Below are 19,048 nucleotides of genomic sequence, written 5' to 3'. Positions count from 1 at the left end.
AAGTTTCGAAAATTTTTGAGACATTTACTAAGTCTTCAACTAAATATTATAAGATTTTCTTTAAATTTCAACAGAAATATAGCTCTGCGAATAAAATTAGACACGAAAACTACACTAAGCCTTGGCTAGATATCAGCGGCTGAGGCCGAGCGGCGCATCTCGAGCCGCCGGCGGCCGGGCTTGCCGTAACGGCGAGAACAGAAAAATACCTCGTTAAAAAACAGATGAACGACGTCTTAAATAGTCCAAGCAAAAGCTACCCAGATTGATAACGTATACTCCCAAATAATCTTTGGTATTGGAATAGTTTTATCTAAAGAATATTTTAGACACCCTACTCAGTCTTTATAGTAGTTCTCGAATTTAGGTACGTGGTAAATCGGTTCTTTAGGCGGAAGGATCGGATGGATCCGAAAGAGCCGCGTTACTGAACTATTTCCCTCCGCGTACGGGGAGGTTCTTTCCTAGGAGCTTAGAGAATATCGTGTAGCTCCCCCAGTCGCATGTTACGTACTTCATGTGTAAAGCCTAATCGGCTTCTGATAAAACACGATGCATATGGAAAAACTCATTCTTATTCAGTTATGAATAAAAATCGCAGGCTTTTTGCCGCGATACGTTTTTACCTCTCCTAGTGAGGTATAATGAAAATATGTTTCTGTTAAGAATTTTTTAAAGGATAAAACAACGAAAATATTCCGTGCACAAGAAAATTTTATTTAAAACGAGTATTAAATAATGAAACCAGACTTGTTACGGTAAACTATTAAATTGCGTAAGTGCTAGTCAAAATAAGTTGATGTTATTCGGTATTTCTATTCTTTGCTTTCAATAGTTGTGTAGCTTAAAAGATCCCTTTCAATTCAACAAAATCCGCGCATGTAATAAAAGTTCGAAAAATGCTTAATAAAATCACACTCATAAGATATGTTCACCATAAGTTTGTCACTGGTTACAAACTGGAGCTTGTCATGAAGTGACGTAAGGTCATAGATTCGAGGCAAAGCGACGCCTGGTGGCAGTGGTGAGGCGCTGTCAAAGGCTTAGTACAGACTTAATAGGAACAAGATGGACTGCAAAACCGAGTGTAGTCAATTCAGGCGTCGTTCTCGAACTAGCTCGAGTTGTCTCTAGCATTTCAAAGTGACAAACTTATGTTATAAGTGTTCTAATTTAAAATATCTGGGCTGTCATTAGCAAAACCTAACTGGATTTGAATTTCTTTTAAATCTGTGAATTCTTTCAACAGTGGAATGAAACTTCTCGACTATCCCTTTCGCCCTTCTTTTTCAAAACGTTTAGAGTTAGAAAAAGAAATTAGACAAAACATTTTGTCAAGCTTTATCACCGCTATTAAGAGAAATCAAAACTAATGATGTTGTTATACGCTGCAGAAGGGTTGCCAAAAAAGAGAGTCTCTTTAAGAACCGTACTCTTATTGTACACCATGAGTAGAATGTTTTTTCTAAAAAAATCAACATTTATACAACCATAGGTTTATGAGATATGTTCCATAAGAAGAACACTTCCTATTCTTCGTAATGCTAGAGACTTACAGCTCGAGCTAGGTCGAGAACAACGGAAGCGAGAATTGAATACACTCGGTTAGTTTTGCAGTCCATCGTCCTATTTAGTCTGCATTACTAAGCCTTTGACAGCGCCTGACCAGGCGTCGCTTTACCCTGAATCTATGTATGACCTACCTCACTCACTTCATGACAAGTTTTCAGTAACCAATGACAAACTTGTGGAGAACGTGTCTTAAGAACATATGATACCACATAATACTTTTTTCTCTTGACAACCAAATAATGGCGTTCCAAGTTGGGCCTTACTTGAAGTAGTGGCTTATTGATGATCGCGTTTCAACAGATGAAAACTATTTTATCCGCTTTCAGAATCTTTGTCGTTTAACGATTTGGGAAACATTTTGCCGTTAAGAGAGAGAGAGAGAGAGAGCGACGATCATTAGCGCTAATATCTCTTTTCTGGGATTAGAAACTGTCGGCTATCAGACATCCCCGTACAGCAAGTACGTGTATATGTACGTGGTTTCAACTCTCCTATTTTAAGCTCTATGTTATTATGTAACACGACGCTTATAAGATCGGAGTTTTGCTTGGCCCTTAGAATGTGCGGTTAATGATTCGTTTTTGTCTGAAGCTCGTAATGGACATGCCGTGAATCATGAATTGATTCACTAACATGAACATCCATAAGTTTATAAGATATGTTCCATAAGTTTATCACTGGTTACAAACTGGAGCTTGTCATGAAGTGACGTAGTTGAATTGTCATAGATTCTCGTAAAGCAACGCCTGGTGAGGCACTGTCAAAGTCTTAGTACAGACTAAATAGGAAGATGGACCACAAAACCGAGTGTAGTCGATTCTCGCTTGTCATTCTCGAACTGGCTCGAACTGTAAGTCTCTAGAATTACGAAGTATAAGCATTGTCATACTAATGGCACATATCTTATATACTTATGATAAAACTAACTTAATGATTAAGAGCTATTGTTAGCCCTTGATTTGAAGAACAACCTGTGCCGATATGAACGATGCATGCTCACAGACATAAATTTGAAATACCTTCTTTTATTAATGGTTATCATTTTCTATCAAAATAATACTACCTAATATCAAAATCTCTTTGAGGTTTATCATTATGAATTTGTATTTGTTCTTACTTCTATGCTGAAACACGTAGTTCGTAATATTACTCAATTTAACGATTTTGTCTTGTTCTATCTGTAGCGGCAAAGACCACTACTTAACTGTATTTCTTTTCTCTTCCATTTATTTCTCTTAAAATAGCATCGGTTGGATTCTTTCTTATCTAAAGGCGAGCAACAACAAGAAAGTCATTTCATTTTTTTCCAGGAAAGAATTATCTGTCGTCTGCTTTCCAGATAAAACCAACAGTTACTTGAAGGAAAGGGTCAGATAACATAACTGTAACCCTCCGTAGAATAATTTAACTAAGGGAGTATCTCCCGAGGGCCATAAAAAAGAATCAAGACAACTTACTTTAATTATCCAATTTAAGAAGACAATTCTTCTTTAGTTTATTAATGAAATAACAAAGGGATAACGATCCCGTAACCCAACTTGGTTAATACAGAAAAACTCCGTTTAAACTACTTTAGTTCAACAAAGGAGAGAACTGGTCTCTTCAACCATTAACAGATAACTGATAACAGCATTCTAATTTAATCTAGATTACAACTGTGGAAGGGGGAGTGGCTTGTAACATGGAGGCTAGATATGCCCTGCCAGAACCAAGGAGTGGAAGCTCCAAAGATTCTGGCAGCCATGTTACATCCCCCCCCCCTCTTTAGGAACTGGTTTATAATAAAAAATATAGAATAGAAAAATTCAGTTTAGGGTTACCCCGAGGAACCCTTAAAAGCATTAGCAGGGGTATAGGTATCCTTAAGTTCGTTTACAAATGTTTTTCACAAAATATTGATCTGTTCTTCATCGGTGCTGCATGAGATTCTGTTCCAATTTTCGTAACCTCCCGTAATAATCAAGGGACCTCCTGGGTTTCCACTCCAGGGGTGTACGGTTACATAGAGGATTAACACGCCGAGTTACCTCTGACCTTTCCCCGTACTATATAAGCATCGTCTGCTTATGACATTAAGTCAGTTCTCCTTTACTACTAAGATGTAGTAGTCGCTCGAGTGAAGGGTTTTGCCCTAGGATTGGACTTCATCATCCATTAATAGTAATTATGTTAAGTTCTTTAATTATATAATGCAAGTGGCATTTAATTATTATTTAATTAGTTAGTTTAATAAAGTATGATTGAATCTAAGGAACAGTGTAGTTACTCTTAGTATTAGCCAAGGCTTTTATGGCCACGTGGGGCGAGTTTAGTAATCTCGCAAGCGTGGTTACATAAATGGCGAGCTCGCCAGGACACGAAGAATCCTGGTCCATTTAGATTTTGCTTTGGCTATGCTAAGCCTTAGTGTAATCGTAGTTTGTAGTAATTAATTGTTAGAGTAAAGTTAGGGTAGTAACGTTGCGGTTCCGCACTGCGGATTGGACTAGCCGTAACAAGCACTATTGAGTCTGGGGAGAGCTCAAAACCTTCCTTTACAACAATTCACTACGATCACAATGTTCAACTCATACTGAACTTCTTCAGAAGCAAGTTTAATTACTTGGCTTATCTCAACGGGACATTCCCTAACGAGAAGAAATTACAGTCAGCAATCTACGCCTACAGAGGACGATCATGAGTCAAGTTCTTCAACGGACGGTGGGACTGCAGACCACCCCCTGCGGAGACTTCCTCAACTACATCGTCTGATGCGGCAGCTCCAGATCTGACTAAATGGGAGGAAGAAAGACAGGACGAGCCAACCGATGCTACAGTTCCTGCTTTCATCAAATTTCCTTATAACTTTAAATGATTAACCTAGTATGCTAGTTAACTGGAATCTTTTAACTATCTGTTACATTATTTAAAGTTACTTATTATTTTGTTTTGTTAAAATTGGAAAATTTATGTAATTAAGTTTTCTGCCGATGAAGTCCAATCTTTGTCGTCTGGGGGGGATGTAACCTCCCGTAATAATCAAGGGACCTCCTGGGTTTCCACTCCAGGGGTGTACGGTTACATAGAGGATTAACACGCCGAGTTACCTCTGACCTTTCCCCGTACTATATAAGCATCGTCTGCTTATGACATTAAGTCAGTTCTCCTTTACTACTAAGATGTAGTAGTCGCTCGAGTGAAGGGTTTTGCCCTAGGATTGGACTTCATCATCCATTAATAGTAATTATGTTAAGTTCTTTAATTATATAATGCAAGTGGCATTTAATTATTATTTAATTAGTTAGTTTAATAAAGTATGATTGAATCTAAGGAACAGTGTAGTTACTCTTAGTATTAGCCAAGGCTTTTATGGCCACGTGGGGCGAGTTTAGTAATCTCGCAAGCGTGGTTATCTGTCGTCTGCTTTCCAGATAAAACCAACAGTTACTTGAAGGAAAGGGTCAGATAACATAACATTATAGCTTAAAAAGAACGGCCTTTTTCTAAATATAAAAGGAAAAATATTAAAAAAAAAATAAATGATCTCTTATTACAAAATAATTAGCGTTTAATTAGTCTTAAAAACAAGGGCTAATCTGCCGCCATTGATTGATTTAGCAGACGCCACTAAATCAATGGCGGCGTATAGACCGCGAACAATTTTTTTGTTCAAACATTACGTGTAATATGCGTCAAAAACACAGACTAAAATGTTATTCGAATAAGAAATATTGTTCAATTATTTGAATAACAATTTGAGCAATAAAATCTCACTCAATATATATGTTCAGTTTTTACGCAAATATTGTCCAAAATTAACCGAAAATAATGTTCCATTCTCTAAAAAATACTGTGGCATTGTTTTTGAACTTTGCACAAATGTTAGTCCGGATAACGTCTTTTTATACTTTGTAACTAAAACAACGGGCCCCACGTTTTTTGAGCATATTATTGAGCGTGCAGGTTGAGCTTAGAATTCAAACGTAATGTTTCAAATTTTTCAGTCGCAGTTGAAGTGCTCCAAGCTCTGAAGCTAAAACCATTTCCCACTAGTTGGGAGTGTGGCGCACTCCTGCAAGCCAAGTTTCTGGGCGACAAAGTTTGAGGGAATAAGGGACTTGTAACTAAAACAACGGACCCCACGTTTTTTGCCCGAATTATTGAGCGTGTAGGGGGAGCTTAATAATGGTCGAGATTTAACTTGAATGAGTCTATAGAATAATTTTTGAACAAAACCGCGTTTGAGCAAAGTCAGAAATGAAAGGGAAGCTTCGCTAGACTTCCCCGCAATTATTGAACGATAGCTTGTGAAGGAAAAGTCGAGACAGATAATTTTCGCGAACAAGATTCAGGAGGGGTCTTTAAAAAAAGTACTGTGGGGGCGTCGAGTGCCGTAGATAATGGAGCTGCCTATCTGTCATTGTTTTGACAATAAATGAAGCCAGGAAGTAATCTCCTCCCAGGACGTCGCCCGCCCTAGGTGGGACCAACCAGGACCGGATTGATAAACTCTCTTATTCTTCTCCCTCTGTTGGAAAAAGAGGATTGGGAGTGTTAACGCATGCCGATGCCTGGCTCATCCGCATGACAATTTTTATACCAGTCAATAATGTGATGACTAGCTATTATCGCGAGTTCATAAGATATGTTCCATAAGTTTGTCGCTGGTAACTTAGAAACTGGAGCTTGTCATGAAGTGAGGGAGGTAGGTCACAGATTCAGGGTAAAGCGACACCTGATGAGGCGCTATCAAAGGCTTAGTATACAGACTAAATTGGAAGATGGCCTGCAAAAGCGAGTGTGGGACTTCAATTCTCGCTTCCGTCGTTCTCGAACTATAGCTCCCAGTATGTCTCTAGCATTACGAAGTATAGGAAGTGTCATACTTACGGAACATACCTTATAAACTTTTGCTATTTTTGAGTGAATATTGAAATAGCTTTAGTACTTAAAACTTACTCAAATTTTCTATGATCAGTAATAATTCTGGTTGAGTTATATTTTTGTTTGAATTGATTGATTATAAACATTCGAACTTGTAAAAAAATAGAAATTTTATGGGAGTATACCATTACGATTAAAATTACCTATAATCGTATATTCGAAGTATCAAGCATATAATATTGTTTCACCATTTTTGCCCTTTTAATAGAATATTGATTCATCGTCCTCTAAAAATAGATTTACAATTTATATTCATTTAGTCAAGAGGGCGAAGGACAGCCCACTATTTTGTAACAATATGTCTAATCTTTCACCGAGCATAATACATATAGGAAATACTTCACAGACAGTGTTGTAATATTTAGAGATTTTCAAGAATAAGAGGATTTGGAAATAAAGAAAGTGTTAGTGTATAGTTTACAAGAACCATAAGTTTATAAGATATGCTCAATAAATATGACACTTCCAAAATTTCGTAATGCTAGAGACTTACAGCTCGAGCTAGTTCGAGAATTGAAGTCCTAGACTCGGTGGTTAATTTTGCAGGACTTCCATCTTCCTATTTAGTCTGCATTACTAAGCCTTTGCCATCGCATTACGAGTATCTATGACGTTCCACCTAAGTCACTTCATGACAAGCTCATACATAGTCAACGGTGAAAACCTGGTCTCACTACGATTATAATTGCGACTTTTGAAACAATGCAATTTTTCATTTATTAAGAATTATGCAGTAGTGTAAGCCTAGTAGACTCATAAAGATTTTGTATTGGAGACTACAATGTACCTTTGAATTTTCCTCAGTGGCGTCGCTAGGCCTTTTATTGGGGGGGGGGCTATAGCCTCCCCAAATTCCAAACTTAGCCCCCTCCCCATCCCAAAATAATCCGTAAACCTTACCAAAAATTTTCTGTTAGCAACCTAAAATTCTGTAGCAATATATAAAAAATTTTCAAACAGTAAAATTTTGAAGAAAAAAACAGATGGAGACAAGTAAAATGTTTCATGTTCTTTCGAAGGGAGTCCCAATAGTGTGAACTAAAAGAATAACAAAAATGGTGGTATTAATGTTGAATTATTGCACTTCGAAGGAACCCTCCCCAAATTTCCTAAATGGATCAGACTGATGGTCAGATCACGAAAGAAAGAGAGAACTAGAGAGAGACTGGGAACGGACGCTACTACAAATATTTCACTTCTCAGAACAGAACACCGTTGTTAAGGGAGAATAGTGGGAGTTTGCTTCAGTAGCAGTTGGACCAGCCGGCGAAACAGTTCTATAACTGCTCTCCCTCTCTAAGAGCTCAAAGTTATCTCTTCATTCTCTTCAGAATGTTCCACGATATTACGCGCACGTTGTTAAAAACACTTGGAGAGTTGTACTCTACGGTGCTCATTTTCTTATTTGGAATAATAGTTTAAAAATCTTCAAAAGACTTTTAGTATTACAAGCATCCACGTGCAAAGACGGGTGCTAAAATTACTATATTGGTGAGTTTATATTCCCGAATAGAAAGATTTTGCTTGCCGCCTTTCATATCTCTCTAGGGGCATAATGTAATTTCATTTATCACAAGTTCATAAGATATGTTCCATAAGTTTGTAGCTGGGTACTGAGAGCTTGTCATGAAGAGACGTAGATGAAACGTCATAGACTCTCTGGTGAGGCGCTAAATAGGAGAAGATGGACTGCAAAATTAACGGAGTGTAGTCTGCAATTCTCGCTTGTCGTTCTCGAACTAGCTCGAGCTGTCTCTGCCATTACGAAGTATAGTTTGTGTCATACTTACGGAACATATCTTATAAACCTTGACAAATGAAATTACATTATGCTTTTATGTAAAAAAGGTGCAAGAATTCAAATTGTGTTCATTTTTATCAACTTCGGATATTTTTATGGTTCGAGTTGATACATTATTATTCGGGACTTGACGGCTTGGGTTAAAGTTGGAAAGCTAATTTGTGTTTGTTCATAAATTCCTTCTTTTTTTGTGATGAAAAGTGCCAAAAAGTAAATTCAAAATTATCGTTCATCACGAATATATTTGAAGCTATAGTAGAATATGAATAGTGTATTGAATTTTGGATGAAATTTTGGATATATGTATCATAAGATATGTTCCATAAGTTTGTCACAATGACTCGATGTAGGTGAAACGTCATAGATTCTCGTAAAGCGACACCTGGTGAGACGCTGTCAAAGGCTTAATACAGACTAAATAGGAAGATGGACAGTAAAACCACGTGTATTCTCGCTTCCGTCGTTCTCGAATTAGCTCGAGCTGTAAGTCCCTAGCATGACAAAGTATATGTAGTGTCATACTTATGACAACATATCTTATAAACTTATGGTAGGATCGATGTGACTTTATAGTGAAGTTCATCGACCGTCTTGTTATTTCTAACTTTGCTTGTTCCTCGTAACGCCCATCAATTAGGGAGACGAATTAGAAAAGCCGGTAAATATTGCAAATTAGCGGTCTCATTTCCATTTTGAACATAAAAAGAACCAAGGAGAATGTACAAGAGGGGAGACTCGGAGTCAGACAAAATGAACAAAGTTGTCCCCCGTTCCTAGAACGGTACTGTGCCGTTCCCGGTTACCATGGTTACCGCTACCTACTCACGGCAAGAGAAAGTACCTTCTCTCGCATGCGTTCGAGCCTCCTTGCTCTATCCTCATGAGCTTGTTTATAATTTTGAATATCCCTCGTTTCCAACAGCACGCATGCGCATCGACGTTGCGCGCCACTGAACGTGGTATCTGCCTCAGTTTTTAACCTCTCCCCTTTCCAGATCGAGTCTCCCTTCTTATACATCCTCCTTGATGAAACGAACTCTGTTTCACCGCTCGGTATAATAAATTGAAACATGATTCTTGACAATGCAATACACTCCCCCTTCGTATGGGAATTTACTATCTCTTTCATTTGTAATTCATCGGATTTTGCTTTCCTCGTATCTAAATTTGCCAACGACCTAATTAGAATGAAATCAATACACAAGAGAGGCATACCGAATTAGATAACAGTAATCCATATTGTCGCGCTGGTCTCACGTAGCAAAACAAAGTACTCGCGAAAGCAAATGTCGCCAAACATCATCTAGTTTAATTATACTTAATGTATTTGTAAGTTGGATGAACTGAGATTGGAATTTTCGTTCAGATTTGTTTTATAATAATTTTATAATATAACATAAGTTTATAAGTTATGTTCCATAAGTCTGACACTTGCTATACTTCGTAATGCTAGAGACTTACAGCTCGAGCTAGTTCGAGAACGACAGGCTAGAATTGAAGACCTACACTCGGTTTTGAAAACCATCTTCCTATTTGATCTGTGCTAAGTTTTTGACAGCGCCTCACCAGGCGTCGCTTTACGAGAATCTATGACGTTTCACTTACATCACTTTATAACAAGCTCTCAGTAAAGGCCCGTTTTCAATCAAGCTTTTCATGAAGCTTTTGCTTCAAAAACTGAAGCAAAACGCTAAAGCGAAATCGGAACCCGTTTTCAAACGCGCTTTTTTGGGCGCTTCTGAATCAGATTCGCGTGAAATAATCGAAAAGCTGGTATCTACCTCGGGTAGATATTTGCTTTCGCTTTTATCCGAAAAAGCGCTTGGCCTAGTAGTCACGTGGGTATGTTATTTCTCTCGAGCAATTTTTTTGCGCCGCGTGTTTTAAAGTGAGAATAGGCCTAATTTTCAAAAACAATATCGAGTGTTAAGGATATTTAGAAGCATATTAATGGTGTTTTTAACTATTTTAAGGATATTTAGAAGCATTTTAATGGTGTTTTTAACTATTTTAAGGATATTTAAGAGCATTTTTTAACTAGCCTAAATATTGAACAAAAGACAACTGATATAAACACGGGTCCTGACGAGCGTGGAGAGGCGAGAGAAGTGAATTTGAAAACGGGTGAAGAGTTTCGCTTTTGCTTCACCATTTGAATCGCGTTTTTGTCAGGCAAATCGCGATTTACTGTTGAAGCGAAGCTCCTAAAAAAAGCAACTAGAAAATCTTGATTGAAAACGGGCCTTAACCAGTGCAAAACCTTTGGAACTATGTTATGAACTTATGAAAGTATTACCAGTTATCCATCAATTATATTAGACTCTTTAACATTCAAAGAACTACATAAAACTCTAAATTAACATAAACTACCGAACAAAAACTTAACTATAATCATAAGTTCATATGATATGTTCCATAAGTTTGTCACTGGTTACTGAGAACTTAATATAAGGTAGGTCATAGATCCTAGTAAAACAACGCCTGGTGAGGTGCTGTCAAAGCCTTGGTGCAGACTAAATAGGAAGATGGAAGTCCTGCCAAACCGAGTGTAGTCAATTCTCGCTTGTTCTCGAACTAGCTCGAGCTGTAAGTCTCTAGCATTACGAAGTATAGGTAGAGTCATACTTATGGAACATATTTTTATAAACTTGTGATATAATTTGCTAATTTCTTTGAAATGTTTCTTTTTACGAATTAGAGAATGTTGCTTTTTCTGACGAAGGAAGCTGCATCCTTTACGTTTCTCCTAGTGGACCTATTAGTGTTAATTCTGCTCTGCTTTTCGTCAGTTTGCAACGCGCTATGTCCCTTAAAGTGCATTTGCAACGAAAAGAAACTTGCAGTTTGGTGCAATGGGGCTGGAATTGACATCGTTCCGATAACGCTCAATCCTCAACTCGAAAAACTCTTTTTGACGAACAACCACATCAAGAATATTCTCGGAGCGTTTAACGTCTACAGAAAGTTGAAATACCTCGACATGTCGAACAATCGAGTATCTTCATTGGGTGCTAACAGCTTTATCATGCAAAAGAATATGGAAGTTTTCCATATTAGTCATAATATGATAGATTCAATTCAAAATGGTTCTTTTGCTGGTAAATATTTTATCCTCTAATTTTTAAAAGATCCTGCGTTTTTGTTTACATTTTGATTATGTTCAAAAGTGGGATTATATTTATTAAATCACATCATAAGTTCATAAGATATGTTTCATAAGTTTGATACTGGTTACTGAGGCCTTGACATGAAGTGACGTAGGTCATAGATTCTGGGTAAAGCGACGCCCATGAGGCGCTGTCAAAGGCTAGTAATGCAGACTAAATAGGAAAATGGAAGTCCTGCAAAATTAACCACCGAGTGTAGGACTTCAATTCTCGCTTGTCGTTCTCGATCTAGCTCTCAGTAAATCTCTAGCATTACGAAGTATAGACAGTGTCATACTTATAATATTAAACATATCTTATAAACGTATGACAGAACTGTTAATTCAATTGTATTAAACCTTTGATTCATATTGAACGTCTCTTGATCAATTGAAAGTAAAGATCAAAGGTGTTATTTTATGATTAAGTGTTTAACAACGCCTTAGTTTATTGTTTTAGGTTAACAGTCCTGTTTCTGTTTTAGGTTTAAATAAGGCTCGAATTCTAAATCTGCGGGAAAACCTGCTAAAAGAGATTAACAACGGTGCCCTAAGAAGTTTAGAAAACTTGGAAGATCTCGACATATCAAAGAACCGTTTACAAAGAGTTGAAGATCATGCCTTTCTCGGCTTGGATAATTTAAAAAGCCTGACTTTGCGAGACAATCTGTTAACTCATATTCCGGCCAAGTCATTCCAGGACATTCCCAAGCTAAAACTACTAGATTTGGGATTCAATTCTCTAAAGGTACGGTAACCGTGGAAGGGTTTCTTAATGCTTATTGTTGGATGTAAAAGAGGGGAGATATGCTTTACTGTTGCAGTTTTAACACTTATTGAAGAGAGCAGTGAACATACTTTAAGCAAAGGGGTGTGCAAATATTGATTTTTTACTAAGGCTCGAAATCAGTATCGTAATATCGGATAATATTCAAATAGCGAAAATTTTCAGGATTACTAAAACTATCCGATAATGGAAAATACCTAAAATTAATGGAAAATTTCTGGCAAGTCAATCTAAAGCTATTGAAAAGCGTTGTTATTCTCCATTAAAAGTGAATTAGTCGAATGAACAACTGACTTCAATATTTCCAAGGAGAATGCATAAGAGGGGAGACTCGGATTCAGACAAACTGCATGTAGTTCACCGTTCCTAAAACGGTACTGTGCCATTCCCCGGTTGAAATGGTTACCGCTAGCCCCTCATGGCAAGAGAGCGTACGTTCTTGCGCATGCGTTCAAGCCTCCCTGCTCTAGCCAACAAGGGTAAAAAGAGGGGGGGGGTTTGAAGACTGGTTTGAAGTGTTCTCGCTTTGAAAGTTTTCCTTTAAGCTTCCGGTGTGCGCGCGCATCTTTCTCTGACCTCTTATTTGTAGCAATACGGTAAACCGGATGTTAGATAGAAAATATAACAAGAAAATAAGTAAAAAGAAAAGCAAGGACCCCTTTAATGCCTTGCCAAAGCTGCTAGCTTCAACTCCACCTCTTTAAACCCTCTTCGCTCTAGCCTTATGAGCTAGCTTGTTTCCATCAACGATCACGTGATGCGCGCCTTTCCCAACGGCTTGCGTGTCGAAGCTGCGCACCACTTCATGCGGTATCTGTCTCGTTTTTTTAACCTCCCCCTTTCCAGAACGCTTCAACTCCCCTTCTTTATACCCTCTGTGCTCTAGCCTCACGAGCTTGTTTACAACCACGATCACGTGACGCGCGCCTTTCCCAACGGCTTGCACGTCGAAGCTGCGCACCACTGCATGCGGTATCTGTCTCGTTTTTTTAACCTCCCCCTTTCCAGAACGCTTCAACTCCCCTTCTTCATACCCTCTTTGCTCTAGTCTCACGAGCTTGTTTACAACAACGATCACGTGACGCGCGCCTATACCAACCACTGCATGCGGTATCGGCCTCGTTTTTTTTAACCTCCTCCATTCCAGAAAGAGTCTCCATTCTTATACATCCTCCTTGATATTTCCTAGGTTTAACTCTTTGCATAGTAACTTCTTTTATTAGTTTCTCTAATGAAATTTGTTAATGTTGTTTTCTAGAATATCCATTAAGGGAAGACTTGATTCCCTTTCGGTCCATTTAATTCCATCAGACATTCTTTACTTTTCCCTTTTTCTCTCTCTCCCTAAAAGGTTATATCGGCTCACTCCTTTCTTCACTTGACTGAACTGGAGGAATTGCGACTGGACGGATGCGAAATCCATACTATTAGATGGGGATCCTTCAAAAACATGATTAAGCTCAAAAATTTACACTTGCAAAATAACCTTTTAAATGAAGTACCATCAGTTGCGTTGGGTTCCTTATCGAACCTGCTACATTTGCGTATTGGGGAAAACAAGATTCAGGCAATTCAAGTCCTGGCGCTCAGGGGACTGTACTCGTTAAGAAGTCTATCGGTTGACGGCTCCCCGTACTTGTCTTCCGTTCATGAAGGGGCTTTCGCTGATAACTCTCAGTTAGAGAGAATCTCCCTTAATTACAACAAAGTGCTTTCCCATTTGGATTCCGGGGTTTTCCACGGTCTAAATAATCTCAAAGAAGTTCGCCTTCGTGGCAATAAAATGGTTACTATATCCCAAGAGCTGCTCGAATGGAATCGCCTCGAGACATTCGACGTCAGAGACAATCCCTTGGAATGCAATTGCAGTTTACTTTTTCTCAGGGACTATTATAGAAAATTAAATATGACTTATTTCCAAGATAAACAATCAGAATCAGACTTTACGAACGTTTTGTGTTACGAACCGCCCTTTCTAAGGGGCGTATTTTTAGTTGATTCAACCGAGGACGATCTCGGTTGTAACCGTCTATATTATATTCAGATTTGGGCAATGTCGGCCATTGGGACAGGATTTTTTATGGTGTCTTTGGTCATGGTGGTTATATGGTACCGAACTAATATGAATTCGCGTCTCAAAGCAAAGTACCAAGCCGACGAGAAGATCAAATCAAGCGTCATGAGTATTGAATACCCCGAGGAGAAGGTCGTCATGCCTTTAATGTTAAGTGGGGTATCAAAAACGAGAACTGCTACAATGGTATGAATAAGGCATTGTCAATGGTTTAACCTTATTTATGGGTACATGATAACTTTGACAATCCTTTATGTTTATCACACGATGTTGATAAAATGAAGAATACTGATATTCCTAACCCGAAGTACTAGCTTATAACAAGACTAGTTATAATTGTTAAATTAATAACATAATACTACTCCATCGTTGAAAGCTAGTAAATTTTAACCCCTTACGACCAATTTTTAACCTTTCCGAGTGATGATGACGTCACGGTGAGGTATTATACTGGACATGTCTGTGTGTCTGTCACCGTGTTCGCAGTTCCAAAAATTGTTTAAGAGGCATACTCTTGAATTCAAACGTCAACAATAGCTATGTTTAAAATAATTTTAGGAATAACGTTTCTTAAAACGATTGAACTAGAATTAAGCTAAATTAATGACGATTATAATAATTAATATCAATTATATTTACTTGATTTGTTAAGAAAACCCTCTTAAATGCGTTTCGACTCGGAGAGGTTTATTTTGGTTTCCCAAGTGGTCTTCATTTTCTTCGATTTGTAGAAATTATTCGAATTTTAATTTTTGTGAGTTCAAATATTTTTGACAATGTGTCATGAGACATTGAATTTTTCTGTTGACAAGATAAATAAGACCCTTAATTTTGATGAAAATTTCAACATTGGAGTCTATGTAAACGTCACTTAAAAAATCAATTTAAGAATTTAAATAAAAAAAGAAAACCGAATGTAAAGAAAAAATTCGTAAATTGGGTAAAAAGATAACTAAGATTTGGTCCATTAATCAGTAAATAAAAATTATGTTGAAAAATAAACATTTATGGGCCTTGTCTCGTGATAATAATTACTTTAAAATCAATTACGTCTAATGAATCATGATATTCTATGATAATTATACTGGTATGCAAAATATACTGTGATATAGTCGTATTTTTTATTACTATAACCATAAATTTATAAGGTATGTTCCATAAGTATGAAACTACCTATACTTCGTAATGCTAATGCTAGAGAATTACTAAGAGACAGTTCGAGAAGGATGTGCGAGAATCGACTACACTCGGTTTTACAGACCATCGTCCTGTTTAGTCTCTACTAAGACTTTGACAGCGCCCCAGTCACCAGGCGTCGCTTTACCCAGAATCAATGACCAACGTTACTTCATAACAAGCTCCAGTTTGTAACCAGTGACAAACTTACGGAACATGTCTTATAAACTTATGCTATAATTTATATAAATGGTTATATTTTCATTGCTAAGTTTATATATAAAAGTTTCGATATTGATTTAGATGAATAGAAATATATCGTAGCGATGAATTTTAATTAACGTTTAAAATGACTAATTTTACGTAATAAATTAATTTAACTACTGTATGTATTTAATAAAATAATTTTAATTTTATAGTAGATTAAAATAAAAATTACTATCAACTGTGTTTGCTTTTTGAACACATAAAACCACAGTCATGCAGAAACTTCGGACTAATAAAATTCTTAATAAAATTCACAGCAAGATATCAGTTCCAGCTTGAGTTTTACACTGCGCATAGTGATTGCGCACTCCCAGCCTTATTTGTTTGAGAGAGAGCTACTGCTATCAGAAGTAAATAGATTATAAACAAGAAGTTAATATCTCCCCGGCATGGGCGCGTTATGAAAGTTGAGATTCCCGCTCCTATTCCGCGGCAGCGCACAAATGGCGTAGCACCTAGCGAACCACTTGACATGTACCTAACGTATCTAGTGTCGCGCCGCTCAGACAAAGTAGTGCGGGTTGTTGAAGGTTTAATCGACGCGCATGCGTTCTAAAGGTAATTTCAATCAGCTGTCTGCTGTAATTCTGTGACAGTATAGTCTAGGCCTAGTACAAAATCTGTGAAGACTACATGTGATTGCCTATGAATGTGATAAAATAGTAATATGAAAAATGGATAAGGAATATGATTATGACGAATTCGTGAAACAAAAAGATGAACGTAAAACAATACTACAATGTTGGGAGAGCCAAGGACGTTTGAAAACTTTTGTTTGCAACATGATGGAAGAGTATGCGGTATTATGGTATTAATCGTAGGTTTCAGATAAAAATTGCACTGGGTCGATACCGAAGGCGAAACTATAATCGTTTTTTACGCGGCATTATGAAACTAATTACAGTTTTAGACTTTAGTATTTTAATATAATTTACCATAATTCAGCAATTACCCGCACTACTACGGCTACCAATGATATTGCCCTAAATTTACTCCCATGATGCTCAGTAATTTGTACTGCTTTCCAATATCTCTTGTCGCTTCTATGACGTCATGCGAACATCCTATTGGTTACAAGCAAGCCACGTGATACTCGATACTCATTTTACATAGCATGCAGGCGGGAAGGTATGATTGACTTAAAGCTATTAACTTTTTGATATCTATTTACTTTTGTTGCTATGGTTTGTATCCGTTATCTTGGTTGGTTATGGTTGAGCTAAACTTACTATGCCGAAACGTTTTTATTTTGCGTACAACATTCATTTCCTCTACTTCTTGCACTAAAGCAACCTGGATCGCAGCCGATTGATTTTCCATAACTTCAAATGATATGTTCGAAAAGTATGGTTACTGAAAGCTTGTCACGAAGTGAGGTAGGTGAAACGTTATAGATTCAGGGTAAAGCGACGCCTGGTGAGGTGCTGTCAAAGGCTTTGTACAGACTAAATAGGAAGATGGGAGTCCTACAAAATTAACCACCGAGTTTAGTCATTTCTCGCGTCGTTATTCTCTAGCATTATGAAGAATAGGTAGTGTTATACTTATGGAACATATCTTATAAACTTATGGTTTTTCTGAATCATTTTTAATACCAGTCCCTCCAACGTAAAAATTGAAATAGCAACGTAGGGATTTACTAACTTCAAGTGCTAGAACCGATGCTTTAACTGGTGCCATCATTGACGTCAGCAATACTGGAATAAAATATCCAAAAGAACTTAAGAACCAATTATTATTAATTGCTTATAGGACTGTTGAGACAAGCGTGATAGCCTTAAACAATCTAGCTCAAAACTTCCCGTTCATTTTCGATAAAAGACCTGAGATAGCTAAGCTGTAGTAGGATTATGGATAACAGACGTTTGCACTTCATTTCACAAGAACCAGAAGTGAGATGAGACCAGAAGTACTGAGCTAGCCAAATTCTTCACGTTGGCGAAAGTGAATATTCTTGATAACACAAGAACGGTTGGCCTTCTAGTAGCGGTTTCAGATTTTCCCCTCCAAAACGTGAGACGCTCGCGGCGGTAGACGGCCGAACTAGATTCAAGCGCCCGCGTCCGTGTTCCGCCGTTTTCGGTTGAGGGGAAGGGGTAGGAAATGTTTTTGGATCTCGACCAATTTTTTTTCAGTAGTGTAGGCGCGTGGGAAGCGGCATAAAATCCTCAAATTTGTTCACTAGTGCCAGGATCTACTATCAATGCTAGAGCCCTTCACTTCTAGTCTCATCTCACTTCTGCAAGAACCTATATGTGGTTACACTTAATTTATAAATGAAAATGGAAATCACCCGTGATTTTTCTCTCCTGCCAAAGTTGAAGATCATGCGATGCTATTTGGTCAAAACATTTATAAGGTATAGATTTCTTGAACAATTTTTATCTATCTTCGTCTATCCTTGTATTAATCTTACTTAATAGCTTGCAAATAGGTGGCAGCAGAGTATGTCTATTGAACTACTTTACAAATCATTATAATAGGAGAAATTTTTATCAATATGGCAAAATATGAACACCAGTTTTTCAAAAATATATTTGTGCCTATAATACACTGATCTTCACCTATATTCTGTCGAAAATAGTTTGATCCATTTAGAGAAATCCTTGAAGTCTAGTTGTGCTTTGAGGAAAATTTAATTCCTGGCCTAGCAGTCGGTTAGAAACAATCTTGCAGGAGCTTAACATATAATAGAGAAATATAATAAGTCTCTTAAACCCCATACTTTTAGAAGTAATAAAAAAAGTAGCTATTTTCGAATTCGATTGAAAATGGAATAAAGCAATCACTCCCATTCTTTCCTTGGAAAGAATGGCAGCTTTTCTCCAAGCAATACACGTATTATAACCGTTTTCGATTCAAGTCCCGGTTCGAACAGCCTAACAAAAGGCGACCCCACGTTTTTGCAATAGAGCAATGATAAGGGCGATGTATTGCGAATTTTTTCCATGGTTTCCATCTACCAGGGGTTGGCCAGAGAAGTGTGGTAGGACTTTTGTGAGAAACAAGTTGGGAAACCAAAATGAACCTCTCCGAGTCGAGACCAGGGTTATCTCGCCAATTAAAAGGTTTTTCTTCAATAATTAAATAAATATAATTGGTATTAATTATTTTAATCGTCAGTAATCTACCTTAATTCTAGTTAAGTCGATTTAGGAAACGTTATTCCTAAACTAATTTTAAACATAGCTATTTTTGACGTTTGAATTCTAGCGTATGCCTCTTTAACATTTTTTGGAAAATTAGGGGATATAAGGCGATTGATTTGCAATGATTGATAAGAAAAGCCGCAATTGCGTGACC

General features: G+C 37.4%; 1 protein-coding gene and 1 long non-coding RNA gene across 2 annotated transcripts; one reads left to right on the top strand and one right to left on the bottom strand.

Annotated features, from left to right (window-relative positions):
* Positions 1-2,281: 2,281 nt before the first annotated feature.
* On the bottom strand, positions 2,282-2,821 carry LOC149647254 (uncharacterized). Its single transcript, XR_016371804.1, has 3 exons — positions 2,690-2,821; positions 2,500-2,617; positions 2,282-2,430 (listed from the first exon to the last, which is right to left on the bottom strand). It is a non-coding gene; the product is annotated as an uncharacterized LOC149647254 (long non-coding RNA).
* Positions 2,822-8,722: 5,901 nt separating this feature from the next.
* On the top strand, positions 8,723-14,595 carry LOC149647253 (uncharacterized). The gene is made up of 5 exons (XM_089849613.1): positions 8,723-8,779; positions 9,947-10,138; positions 10,995-11,394; positions 11,927-12,189; positions 13,580-14,595. The coding sequence occupies exons 1-5, from the start codon at positions 8,723-8,725 to the stop codon at positions 14,492-14,494; spliced, it is 1,827 nt and encodes a 608-aa protein (XP_089705739.1). The 3' UTR covers positions 14,495-14,595.
* Positions 14,596-19,048: the final 4,453 nt, after the last annotated feature.

This window comes from Phalangium opilio, unplaced genomic scaffold (genome assembly GCF_054372755.1).
Source record: "Phalangium opilio isolate 3A_F unplaced genomic scaffold, DU_Popi_V2 ptg000089l_1, whole genome shotgun sequence".
NCBI classification, from domain to species: domain Eukaryota; kingdom Metazoa; phylum Arthropoda; class Arachnida; order Opiliones; family Phalangiidae; genus Phalangium; species Phalangium opilio.
Note: the sequence above shows the minus strand (reverse complement) of the source record. Positions and strands in the feature narration are given on the sequence as shown.

Excerpts from the sequence above, each read along its gene's own strand:
- LOC149647253 (XM_089849613.1), top strand. The coding sequence starts at position 8,723 with ATGGACAGTAAAACCACGTGTATTCTCGCTTCCGTCGTTCTCGAATTA. Across the intron at positions 11,395-11,926 it reads TCAAAATGGTTCTTTTGCTG|GTTTAAATAAGGCTCGAATT; the intron begins GTAAATATTTTA and ends TTTCTGTTTTAG. Across the intron at positions 12,190-13,579 it reads TGGGATTCAATTCTCTAAAG|GTTATATCGGCTCACTCCTT; the intron begins GTACGGTAACCG and ends TCTCCCTAAAAG.